The sequence below is a fragment of the Papilio xuthus genome, unplaced genomic scaffold (assembly GCF_000836235.2).
Source record: "Papilio xuthus unplaced genomic scaffold, Pxut_1.1 DF826159.1, whole genome shotgun sequence".
Classification (NCBI taxonomy): Eukaryota; Metazoa; Arthropoda; class Insecta; order Lepidoptera; family Papilionidae; genus Papilio; species Papilio xuthus.
In genome coordinates, this window is record NW_013532490.1 from 2,972,022 (window position 1) to 2,985,232 (window position 13,211).

At 35.0% G+C, this 13,211-nt stretch overlaps 1 protein-coding gene across 3 annotated transcripts in view; it reads right to left on the minus strand.

Moving 5' to 3' along the window:
• Positions 1 to 13,211, minus strand: part of ci (transcriptional activator cubitus interruptus) — an 83,379-nt gene that overhangs the window by 14,273 nt on the left and 55,895 nt on the right. For all 3 annotated transcript variants that reach the window (XM_013319328.1, XM_013319326.1, XM_013319327.1), the window contains one exon: positions 9,301 to 9,425. In XM_013319328.1, coding sequence (XP_013174782.1) covers positions 9,301 to 9,425 — 125 coding nt within the window. The remainder of the gene's footprint in view (positions 1 to 9,300; positions 9,426 to 13,211) is intronic.

The following is a 13,211-nucleotide window of genomic DNA, read 5'->3' on the forward strand; positions in this document are numbered from 1 at the left end:
TGTTTTGTTAACAAACATGTCGAAGGACCATAATTAAATTACCATACAAAAAATATAACAAGACCCAATTAAGATCAGCCACTTCCTTAATGATTTGGTCTAGCACGTATGAGGTTTGAAAGTAATTAAAAATAAAATAAGATTAATAATCAAACCATAAATAGACTAATTAATAATTTGGTTTATGGTTTTGCTATCATTAAAAAAAATATTTTTTAATTACACATCTAACGTGTAGACACAATAAAGATCATCCAAACACGAACATATCTCAATTGGTATAGAACGAAATAATTAATACAGAATTAAAATAAAATATACCAAAAAAACTGTAAAAAAAATAAACTAATAAGAATTAACCGAAGCGAATTACACACAAAAGCCAATGTATTTAAGATGATTCCGATATAGGATTGTTACTAACAGACGTGGAATTAAAAAAAAAAGAACAATAAACCATAGGTATTATGGTCATCGACCCGATTCGAATTGTCTAAAATAAAAATAACTCAACAACGTCTTAATAGACGCCGGTTGAAATCGATTTTAACGCGATGATCGTAATCGAGTTATTCGAATTTTTCTTAGCAAAATTAACAATCAGCTAGGAATCGATATTATAAAGATTATTAGATCTCGACACATGAAGCAATTATGTTCTCTATGCGAGGGATCGAAAAACTGGAAATAAAGAATCTGGGAACAATTACGTGCGCGTGTCGTGGGCGTTACGGTGTGGGTTAAGTTATAGGACTGGCGATTAACAAATAAGATTAAGCCTTGCCCTAAAGTGGAAAATCAAAGATGCTATCTCTACCAGAGAATTAAAACCTCACAACAAAGTAAACACGTATAGTATTGTCGTTGTAGCTCATATATATGTCCCCACAGCGGGGCTCGAAGTCTAATTTAGGGTGAACTAAAAATTTGAAATGAAATAAAGAGTACTTGTCTTTTCATTTGACTTTAACGTATGTAACTTAAATCTGATTTTTACTTTCCTAAAATGCAAGAAACTAGCACCAGCCATAATAAAATGCACGGTAAAAATAATATTATTTAGCAAATCACTTGTGTATCGGATGCCAATGTTTTGTTATAAGGCAAGGATGGGAAAGTTGCATGGTTGACGCTTGCTCGTTTTCCAGCTTCTAGTATAAAAAAATATTGATAAAATTTAGCATTCACAATTTCATATCATATATTAATATAATCATATATTATGTGTATAATTAATTATAAAACGCTACCGCTTATGACGGAGAGCACAATGTAAAACCTACACCAATGAGATGGAACCCGTTCCGAGATGTCTCAATCTCGCGGCGGCCGGATCAATCGGCGCCGACTCACGGCTTTTTTCATCCATCACGATCGAACAGGTTCCCCGATCGGAGAAATTGTTGAGGGCCATCATTCAATACATTTCTAACTATTGTATTTGTTTCTTTCTGCGCTGCATTTTTAGCAATAAACATTCTATTGTTTGTGCACATGTTGTTTATGTGTATTTATTTAACCTGTGGTCTCTTCAAATCTTATTTTGTCATACAAGATGGCATTCCCATAAAGCATGACCCTTTTTTTTCCAGAGAGGAATGCTTTATGCATACTCCGCGCCCCGGGGGGGACGCGGTAGTTATGTGGGATTCTCCTCACATAGCGGAGGCATACCCACTAAACCTCTCTGTTCCTCCAATGCATCGGACGGGACCACGGGCACGCTTTCGCTCTCGTTCGCGGCCCCGTCTGCGCCAGCGGCCAAGGCAGCTCCCTCTCTCGGGGGGAGGCAGCCCTCAGTCGCCGGTGATGGACTCCCCCGTGTCCATCACCAGATAAAGATAAAGCATGACCCTAAAACTTTTACAAAATCTCTCTGCCTAATATTGAATTTTAAAATTATCAATTACTATGATTCGTGAAAATACTATAGTGATGTCATTTCATAAGTCTGTATTCAAAAACAAATATGATACATCAAATTCAGTTTAGTATCTTATCTTATCTATATTATAAATGCGAATGTTTACATTTGAAGGTATCTCCAGAACATAGCCTGGAAGAACACATAGGCTACTAATTAAGCTTTATTAATTCCACAGACGGAGTCGCGGGCGACTGCTAGTTTTCTATAAAAGACGCATTTCAATTTAATTTCCATTAGCTGCAACTTGTAATATATTCTCTCAGTATTTCTTGTATGCGTATCACTTCTCTTGTTGATTAGATTGATTTAATTGGAACTCTAGAGCCATCGGAAATACATAACATTCCGACTGTATTTTTGCTCTCTATCCTGTATCGGAATGCATTTAAGAAATAAAATGTGTAACATAACCAATTTAAAATCTACTTTAATACTGCCTTTAGGTAACATATAGAAAAAGTAATCACACAAAATTGTCAAACCCCAATTCGATTCCAACAAAGTCTAAAAACCGGAGTTGACTTGAAACATCAAAGAAACAAAGCAAGAGTAACAGATATAAATGAGTACCATTACGCTAACACAAAGGTATCGAAAGTAGAAATTATCGCTTTTAAAAAGAGCATTGGAGTTATTTATTAAAATGTTTTTAATTCACAGCGGGCAGGGAGAAGCGTGGACACGGTCAATCATGGAACGAGAACGGTCTGATCTGTCGGGTGCTTTCCACTCGACATTGGAAATAAAGTAGTTGCCGACGCTTGAGAAATATATCGCCTATAAATCTGTAACGTTTAGCTTCCTAAGACATTTTCAATGTTACTTGGTTTTAACTTAATTAATTCAGATGAAGCCTTCTGCTAAGTTATACGTTAGTCGCTATTTAACAAGTAGTTACGTTTAGTGAGAAATTAAGGCTTTATCGAGGAATCATATACTCTGTCTAGTAAGATACGGATAGAGGCAGAATAAAAGGAAATTTTGCGTACCTAATTTATGCTTTTCATTGCAATTTAATTAGGAAAGTGCAATTATTACATTTAACAAAATGAAAAGATTTAACTCCTTACGATCTGCAATTGAATTATAATTTATAAAAAGAATGTAAAAAAATACACCAAAGTAATGCTCGTTTCTTACCTCGAAAAAAATAAAATAAATAAAAAGAGCGTTCAATTAAAGGAGCCGAGATCAAAATTAAGCCTTCTTCGTTTAAAATGCATTAATCCGGTCACTTGTGATGCGCGGGCGCATCGCTGCGTCCCGTTCTAAAACCCGTTCCCTGCACTTCTCGCTCTCTCCAAACAGATTAGGGTGCAGGATAAATTTATTCTGACAAGATATTTAGAAACCAGCCGAGGATCCATTCAAAGCAAATTATTAAAAAAAAGAACTCCAGCATATTCTAGTCTACAGAGAATAAAGTTTGTATTTATGAGTATTTATATATCAGGATGAATTACAATTATAGAATTTTAGTCTACAAATTTATATATTATTTAGCAAAAAATACATTTCCTATTCCCCAAAACATTCTTAAATAGTTTTCAACCTTAAGCTTTGTTTAAGCAATTTTGTTGCAGATTCAAGAAACTCTCGACAAGCTATTATCAAATATTTATTAACACACAAGAAAACACAAACACATAGAATAGAAACAACAATATCGCAGAGAAAAAGCTGAATTACTTTACACTGTTCCTTTAGAAATTTTGGCTTAAAGCAATTTCTCTGTTCTCTCTAATTGTTAAAAGGATGATAGGTTTTGGATTTAAACAATTCCACAGTTCGTTGATATTATTTTATCCTTTTCTGTTTAACGCTGTTCATTTTTTTTCTACTCAGAAGTAACACGAACTCTCAATCTCGTTCACAGTTTTTACGCTCGGTTAAACAAGAGTTGGGCCTTAATTTACGATTATCGAGCTTTGAAGACATATACATCGATATTAGAATGCGTATTATTTTTTTAGTATATCGACTTTTACGATTCGATGCTTAACGATTTTATAATCTCACACTCGATGGGATACATTATGTCTCGATTGCATACCGAATTGGCTCGGCAATTTTTGAATTTCACATTTTTATTAACCTTTTTAATATCAGACACGTTTGTGGATTTAAAAATTATTTTAGTTATTAATATCTGTTCCCGCGACTTCGTCCGCGTGAAATACTGTTTTTGTTTGTCTTAGTTTTCTAAAATAAAGTAGCCTAAGCACCTTATTACATAAGCTACATGACAATTAAAGTTTTATCAAAATCGGTCCAGCCATTTCAGAGATTAGCCGGAACAAACAGACAGACAAAAATTGTAAATCATTTTTATAAAAATTGTAATAAAAACAGTTATTTCAATATTACAAACAGACACTCTAATTTTATTTATATATATCGATATTAAAGCTTCGTTGTAAAGGGCAGGTGTGTGAAGGGATTAAATTTTACAATAAATTAAACACTATTTGCGTATGACAGAACGCGTGAAGAATTGTTTATTAATAGCTTGAGCAAATTGTGCGTCATTACGACAGCAGTGACTTTTTGGGTTTTCGAGTAATTACAGACCAGAGTATTCATGTTCGATTACAAAGTAATTATGAATAAGTGGAGATGTTAAAAGAGCGAATAAATTTTATGGTATACAACGCATATGCAATTGCGTATGTCTATGGGCAACGGTCACTTCGCTATTTCAGTGATTTCAGGTGGCCGCTCGCTCGTTTGCCACCTTTTGATAAAAAAAATGTAACTTACTGTAACTTATTATCCAAAAAGATATTACTAGAAGTGTCATAATATGTCTTAATTTCAAAGCGCATTGTGGATATTCTTTGTGGATGTGGACTTTAGTTATATTTTATACCGTGGGTTTCCACTGTAACTAGTACAATAATATTGTCAACTCTGTTATTGTGCTTGAAAAACAGAGGTAAAAATATACTTTTATAAATGTGTTATAACAGTAGAAGCCCACGGTTAAATTACTACACTGTCAGTCGCACCCAAGCTTCTTGTCTTCTATAACTTTACTTGGTATATACAATTTAGAATTTTTGCATTTATTTCTATTAAGTTAAGGTAAATTTTCGTACGAATAACAAGAACGGTCCGCTATTTGTTTTTAAGGGGGGTTTTTATCGCGGCACGTAGGCTCGATTTGAATAAAAATACAATTTATATGTGTCGGAGAGTCAGGCGGGCAGTGTTGGGTTACGAAGCCGGTCCGACCGCTCGTTCGGCTCCCAATTTGCTCGGCCATTTCTGAGTAAGTTATTAAGTTTCGGCTTGTCACTTTGCTTGCGAAATTTTGCAGTCCGCTGCCGATGACTTATACTTTGCATAATTAGCCCGATCGAATGAAACTCTAGCTTTTATTGCTGCCTTTAACATTACCGACTCACCGACATGTCTTTATTATTGTAATTTAAGTAGCAATTTAAAAAAAGTTATTTAACTTCCTGTTTTATTAAAACAACGTCTTTATTTAAAATACTACGTACTGTATTTTGTAGGTCAAACTGAAGAAACTTTAAGAGACAAAAGAGACTAAGAACTTTCTGTTTCTGTCATTGAATTTTATATTAGTTAAAATAATAACAAAAATAACTTCGAATAACTTTAGATATCAAAGTACTGTTGATATTCAAGATTTATTAATAAAAAAGACTATAAAAATATCGGTCAGCGGCACACGCGAAGTACAATGAAGCGTGTATAAACAATGTTGGCGTATAAATGAAGATATAGGTCTGTAGTGTGCAGGACGGTTGCCATCCGGTGTCCGAACATCCAGTAGACGAAATCCGAGACACCGGGCTAAATAATAATTAAGGACAAGTGAGGAGTAAACACGTCACGTCACACCAAGCAGCAATATCATGCAACATGACACCCTGTAACTTGGTAGCCGGTATATACAAGGATTTACAACAGACATACTGATATTTCAAACACATATAGTTATGAAAAACTTCCTTATATCTGACATTTTGTAAATGTCATTTCTTTCGATGACTTAGAAGTCAACGAAAGAAATGACGTTACGACAAGTTACGCGAATAAAAACATTTTTCGATTTTAAATGAAGTCATCAAGGCATAGCTTTTGACTCCGGAATAAAATTAAGGACGAAGACGGACTTATTTAATGTCAATCGAGGCCAGTCTGTCCATTTGGCCGACATCAAGCGTTTTTTGCACATTGTGTGCAATGCTTTGAAACATTTAATAGCTGGAGGAATTCGACAGAAGATACATTAAATACAGATTTAGGAATCGCAATCAGCGACGTTCCGCTGTTCTTTTTGCAAATCTAATGAATATTCCTAAATAAAACATCAAAATATTGTACACTTTGAAAGAACAATTTTACGTTTGTTTGTTGTCAGCTAGACGTCAAATACTAAACACACACCTAGAACAACAATTTACGCCCGATGGAACCGCCGCACAAAGCTAGAGTTCCCAGGAGTGAACTTAAGATAAACAGTACATCGGGGTTATTGCATAAAAATAATGCTTAAAGATATATGTAATATAATACAAAATCGAACCATTAGATACGCCTTCAATCATCACTGGTTAAATATTTAAAGATGGATGCATTATTTAAACATAAATTATTGTCCAAAAGATTTTTCTGAAGTACAGAACAAATTAGTATCTTTTGCATAAAGCGGTCCGCGTAAAAGAAACGCGGCTAATTGAGCGTTATCTATAGTCTGGTCCGCGACTGTTATCGGAGCCTCGTCGCCGGTGTAAACGGACACCGCGTTGCAATTTTTTCCCTCCGACGTAAACAGTTTCGTTTCGGTATGGCCATACCGGCGACCGTGAAGGGTTAAGTTTCTTGCGTGCCTCCGATGCCATTTATTCTTGTGGAAAAACAACCACCAGTCTGCCAGACGAGGTTGGTTGTTTTGTATTGATTTGTTATTGAGAAAACTATGTCAGACGCAACCTTTGAATAACAAGGAGACATCTGAGAATTGCGATTTGAAATCTTAATTCATATTGCCTTGATGAAACTATGGCATAGTCTTTATTTATATAAGATATTAGTCAATTGCCGGTTCCACATCTAGAAAGTTTCTTTACGAAAAGAAAATAATCCATAAAACAATTATAGTAACCTGTCTTCTCTTCCAATCAACAAAACGAAGCTAGTTACTATTTACTGGTTGTTCTCTAATTTTATAAAGGCGCCGCATCGAAATGCTGAATACATTTTATGACCATTTAGTTATTTGATTAAAATCATTCTGACCCGTGAATATTACAAATAAACAGAGCCCCTAAAGACATGTTGAAGGGAACGCAAGTCCACGACGAATCGCTAATACGTACTGTAGGCGCTTTGGAAGTATTCCACGTAAATTTTGTACTGAGACATAAGGCACGAGATTATAGCGGACGAAGGTATGGAATATACGACTAAAATTTAACATTTAAGTAAACAAATGCCAGTGATACGGCTTCCAAAGACCACGTAAAGAACATATCCATTTTTTTATATAAGAGAAAGGGGCAAACGAGCAGCGGGAACACCAAGGTTCAACAACGCCCATGGACAACAGCAATACCAGAGGAACCACAGATGCGTTGCCGGCCTTTGAGATGTTGATACAAAATGATCTGCAATATTAAACCAATTATAGAATCAACACTACCAAAATCTCTGCAAAATGACGAATCTATTAATGAAATTCATCATAATTATGAGTACAACAGTAACTCTACAAACTATCACATAATATGACAAATACGAATAAGACCAGACACGAAAAGTTGCTGTCAAAGATTAGAGTAATAATGTAAATGTACAATCCGCGTAAGCCTTACATTTGTACCATCGGTCCAGTCATCAGTCCATTAATGTATCTGTTACGGTCTGAGCAATAGACGATATTAGTGAAGGCGTGTTATAAAGAGACACGATAAAGAGGAATAATTTTACATTCTCTAAGCTTTGTTTGTATTCTTACTGGACAAATATGAATAGATAGCACAAGTAAATTGGTCATAATGTAAGAAACAGTACTCAGAAAATGAGATTTGATAGCGAAAGACGAATAAGATATTGCTTATGGTAAATAAAAAAATATGTAGATAATTCTAATACTTATGTGTTTCGAATGTAAAAACAGATAGCACAACAATCTTACTGTAATTTTCAATTTTAATTTGACGCCTAATAAGTCATAGTTAAGCTTTGTGGTACCGTCTTAACTCTTTAGCAAGGTCGGAAATCTCAACCCCTTTACCGCAGCGCATGCCAATTTTAACCCGTGACTTAAACACGTCCTGTCCCTTAATAGCCACTTCTACATATCATTCATCGCTTGACATACATGAACGATTTTCTCTGTTATTCGCTAAGAAATAAGGTCGATTTTCGTTTGGACGTTACAGAAAAATGAATGGTGGCAGTCGTGAGTTCAAATCCTAATTAACACCTCAGTGTATAGATAAATTGCATTGATAGTGTACGTCTGTGCCGTTTGTGGGGGTGAGATATCCGACAATCGTGTGTCTCACTCACATTATGTTATTCTGTGATCTGAGAAAGAGATGGCACTATGCTGAAGGGTCATTTAGAATTGGCGCACATTGTTTTGTTCCTTTTTTCTGATTGGATGCGAGTTTGCCGCTGTTTAACATATATAAATGTGTAATTAGTGACACTAGTCGCATTCAATGGAAATAAGAAATTATAAATAACCTGTCTTAGCAATTTTACCTCTTTACTGCTAATACCACAGACTTATTAAAAATAGACATGTTTGTTCAATTTAAATACTGCCACGTTCCAAAATAAATCCATAGACAAAAAATTATATTGTCAGCCAGTTACATGTGTAAATATTCACATTTTTCACTGAATTCGACGACGAATGATTCGAAAAATTAAAGAAAGGCCTTGAGAATTACATTTAGGTAAACCCTAGTTAATAGAACAACAATCATTTTGCTATGATTAATTATTAGTATATCTGTAATAGAGGACATCCTTTAGGTAACCGTTATATTTGCACATATTTTATACACGTAGTTTGTGTGCAATTTGATTCGCAAGATAGACGTGCTGCAGACGAAGCGGTATTATGTTACATTAATTTCTTGAAACAAAGTTGATAACGAATACGTTCAAAAAGACTTCTGCGTAATATTAAAGTTGCATACGAAGAAATCCAATTTCATTAATATGTAGGTATAGATAACTTAACAAGTATATTTCCTACGCACGTGTTGCAAACTTAAGCACTACTTAGAATAAAATATAAATAAACATACTGAGTAAAGTACTCAGTAAACGCTTGGAAACCATTCAGAGTAAGTTGAATTAGCTGAAGACGTTTTGTGACTTACCTCGTAAAGTATTGCTGCCGTACAGCGGATGGTCGTAAGGCACGGGGCGGTACGCGGGGTGTAGGGCGGCGAGGTAGCTCAATTCGCTGGTAGCGCCCGCCGCAGCCGCCGCCGCCGCAGCCAATCTGAAAACACGACCAGATTAATTAGACATCCGTGTAGTTTAGAGTAGAAATAGTATGTGTGGGTATTTGCAAATATCTTGCAATATTTATTTAATCATGTGTCAATGGAACACAACTATGCTTATAAGATGGTGTAAGAAACATTTACACGTACAACAAAATCATTTTCTTTAATATGAACGAGCTATTTTTATTAGACCTTTCTTCTGCTACTACATAAAACTATCCTCAATATAAGTGTACAATTTTGCAACAATAACGCAAGCACAAACATCTCTATTACACCACCTGCCTATTCAAATCATTCGGATTATCGTCTCAGGCATCTTGACTGGGCCCGAGGCCCGCGCTGGGATCTCGTCGGCAAAAAGAGGAGCCCATTCCCTTTGTATCCCTGACTATGTCTGGACATGTGACCTTGTTGAATTGTCAACGTGTAGGGGACAGTGGGGATACATGGAACAGTACACTAAAATAAATATAAGACTACTAATGGTACCAGTTAACCCTTAAAATAAATGATTCCCACGAGCATTTTCTTTTTGATTTTTTTATATTATGGACATCATTTGAACAAGTACCAACGTTCAGTTAATTACAAAATATAACAATTTTGAAGCCAAATAATACAATTAAAACAAGGCAATAAACCCGTGATAAAGTTATAACTTGATAAAGAACCAGCAAACTCTCTCAGACAATGGGAATACAATAGCCGCGAGCCGATTGCGGCCGGTAATAAAATTATTAAACAAATCAACTTCATAACATAATGCGGGCCAGAAAATTGTCGGGTGGGCGAACTGGATAAAGAAATTATCCAACTTACCAGCCACGGAGCAACGCGCCCCCCGAACGCGAACAAAGACGTAGCCTCGTGGAAAAGATTAAAAAAAATATAGCAGCAACAGAATAAATAAAATAAGTGGAAGAACACTCGCGCGCCTTTGCCTCGTGACGTCTTCATGTGAGCTGTCCTTTTCGCACGTCACACTTCTTACCGCAAACCAATTGGAAGGACAGGGACAGCAATAGATCCAGACTCTACTCGATTAGGAAGAAAGTTTTGAAACTGTTGCGCTGGATGTAAAACAAGTTTTACAGATTTCGCGCAGACTGACTTTTTTTGATTTTGATGTTTCATTTAAGGTCGAAGCGTTAAGTAAATATTATATTGAAATAATAAGTAAACACCTACAGCTGTTTAGAAATATTCATTGGTCGATAAATGTCAGAAAAAAACGTGCGCAAGCGCAAGAGCACACCAAGTGCTCCATCATGTTTGATTATTTAAAAGTAATTGAAGGCAAAAGTAAAAATACATATAATAAGAATTATCATTCAATTATCTATAATTTGGAAAAATTTAAAAATACTAGCTGTCGCCTGCGAGTCCGTCCGCGTGGAAGTTAAAAAATACTTTAAAAGTAGCCTTTATGTTCTTCCAGAGTATGTTCTACATGTGTGCTAATATTCATCAAAATCCGTTTAGCCGTTCCGGAGATACTTTCCAACAAACATCCATCCATCTAAACTTTTGCATTTATTAGTAAGATAGAAAGCACAAACAGATAAATCTTTACTCATTATTCAGACGGTATACTATCATTAACTTTATTAACAAATACGATGTATTGAAGATGCGGAACGTTTAAATCTATCATTACGAGATATAAAATACGTTTGAAATAAGTACGAACAACTCCATTTCTGACTAATTTCAAATAATACAACATAAATGCGGTTAGAATGGTACACTTTTCGTTAATTTCGCCATAAAACGCCGTAAGATGATAAAACTCAATTATTGTTAGTGCGAAGTTATGTACTACACGGGTAATATAACATCGTGAGAGTGAGATGACGTCAGAGTTAATTGTAGAGTTTGCAAAAATGTCTTTAAGCAATCTAATGAGACTATCATATTAAATTGTTGATTTTTATTCTATTGCCCTATTATTGTTTGTCGTGGTGTGTTTTTTTTTCATAAACATAAAAAAGGTTTACCTAAACCAGTGTTTCCCAAACTTATTTTGTCTACTGCCTACTTTGAGAATAAATATTTTTTTAGCGACCCCATATTTTCACATATTTAAAAAACACTATAACTTCAAATTAAATTAATTAATTATTGTGACCCATATATGTATTTTAACGGAGAATTCTAAACGAAACTTTTACTATAACCCGCAACTTGAGACCTGCATCGCCCACAAGGGGGCGTTATCGCCCACTTTGGGAAAGACTGACCTAAATTATCACAACCTACTGATATTAACAACTTACTTAAAAGGGGCTGGATTAAGAGTTCCCATAACTGACAGTTATTCCGTAGGCGGAGTTAAAAACAAAAGACTGGGATCTGATTATTGTTATACTATTTATTAGCTATTTTAAAGACAAAAAAGCTATACGTATTGTCTATGCAATGATAAAAAGTTGTTATAACCTATGCAAGCTACATAATCTGTATTGGTCGCTGCATCAGTTTTTGCCGCTGACGAGATGCAAGATATAAATGGATTAGAACGTCTCAATTACTTTTTCTTACATATTTCCAGGTGCCAGTAATCGGATCGCATCTAAGTTGACGGCCATTTTGTATTCCTTAGACGTGCGTACGTAGGACTCAATCATGGCTTCATGAATTTAACATAAAACCGGTTGGCAATTACAGGAGCTTGTGACAGCAGCATCTTGTAGGTAGAATTAGATCTTCATATACTATGTTTGTATTTTTTGTTACGAACTATTAATTTTATGCAGATTTTACGAACAATTACGAGTACTTTTAACAAAGAACATTACTGCTTTAGACTTAAAAGTACTAGAATTAGTTGACATTAACATTAATATATGCTTTAAAATATAATAGTTATTTATGTTTAGTTTCTAAAATAGAAAAATCTATAATCCTATAATAATGATGTTCATGCAATGAAAGTGGATTTAATGCTACAAAATTGTTAAAGATCGAACCTAGAAGAATCGTTTGGGATTTATTTATGGCAAAAAAACTAAACATTAAATACACAGAGCGGCAAAATTAGTTTCGTTAGAATTTTATATTATTACTAGCAGTCGCCCGCGACTCCGTCCGCGCGGGATTATTTTTTATTTTTAAATATATTCAGATATAAATTATTGTAAACATTTGTCAATAGTAATCTTGTAACACAAAAACACGGAACAATACAAGAAGTGTCAAAGTTAGGTCATATGTAACCTCTTTTGAAACAAAGCCATGTTAGCACAGAGAAAATATAACTAAATGTTGTTAAGTGCACGAATGTTATCAGATATTGTGGCACCATCAATAACCGATGAGGGCGACATCTCGCGGACGCGTGTAGGATGTACGCCGCTTATCTTCACGACCCGTCGCACACTGGCCGGACAGGGACGTGTAAAAGTCTAATGCGTTTAAAATTGACGTCCCCATGTCGTTCAACCCTGGGAACTTGCTACGATATAGCATTACAAATTATAACAAGATATTTGCAGATAATTGGCTTCAAGAATTATTTTATGATACTAGCTGTGACTAGCGACTCCGTCCGCGCGGAATTAGAAAAAAAAGCATTTAATATTTATGCCAAAATACATCGGTACGGTTATATTGAAAAATGGTGCAGTATGTCGTAGTTGCAAACAAAACAGTCTCAGGCTACTAATATTTCATTCGAAACTTTTATACCTTTCGCACATAATGTGTACAAATCTTTACAAATCCGCATAAATACATAAAACGTAAAGGCTTAAACATAAAAAGAATTAAAAGCAAAA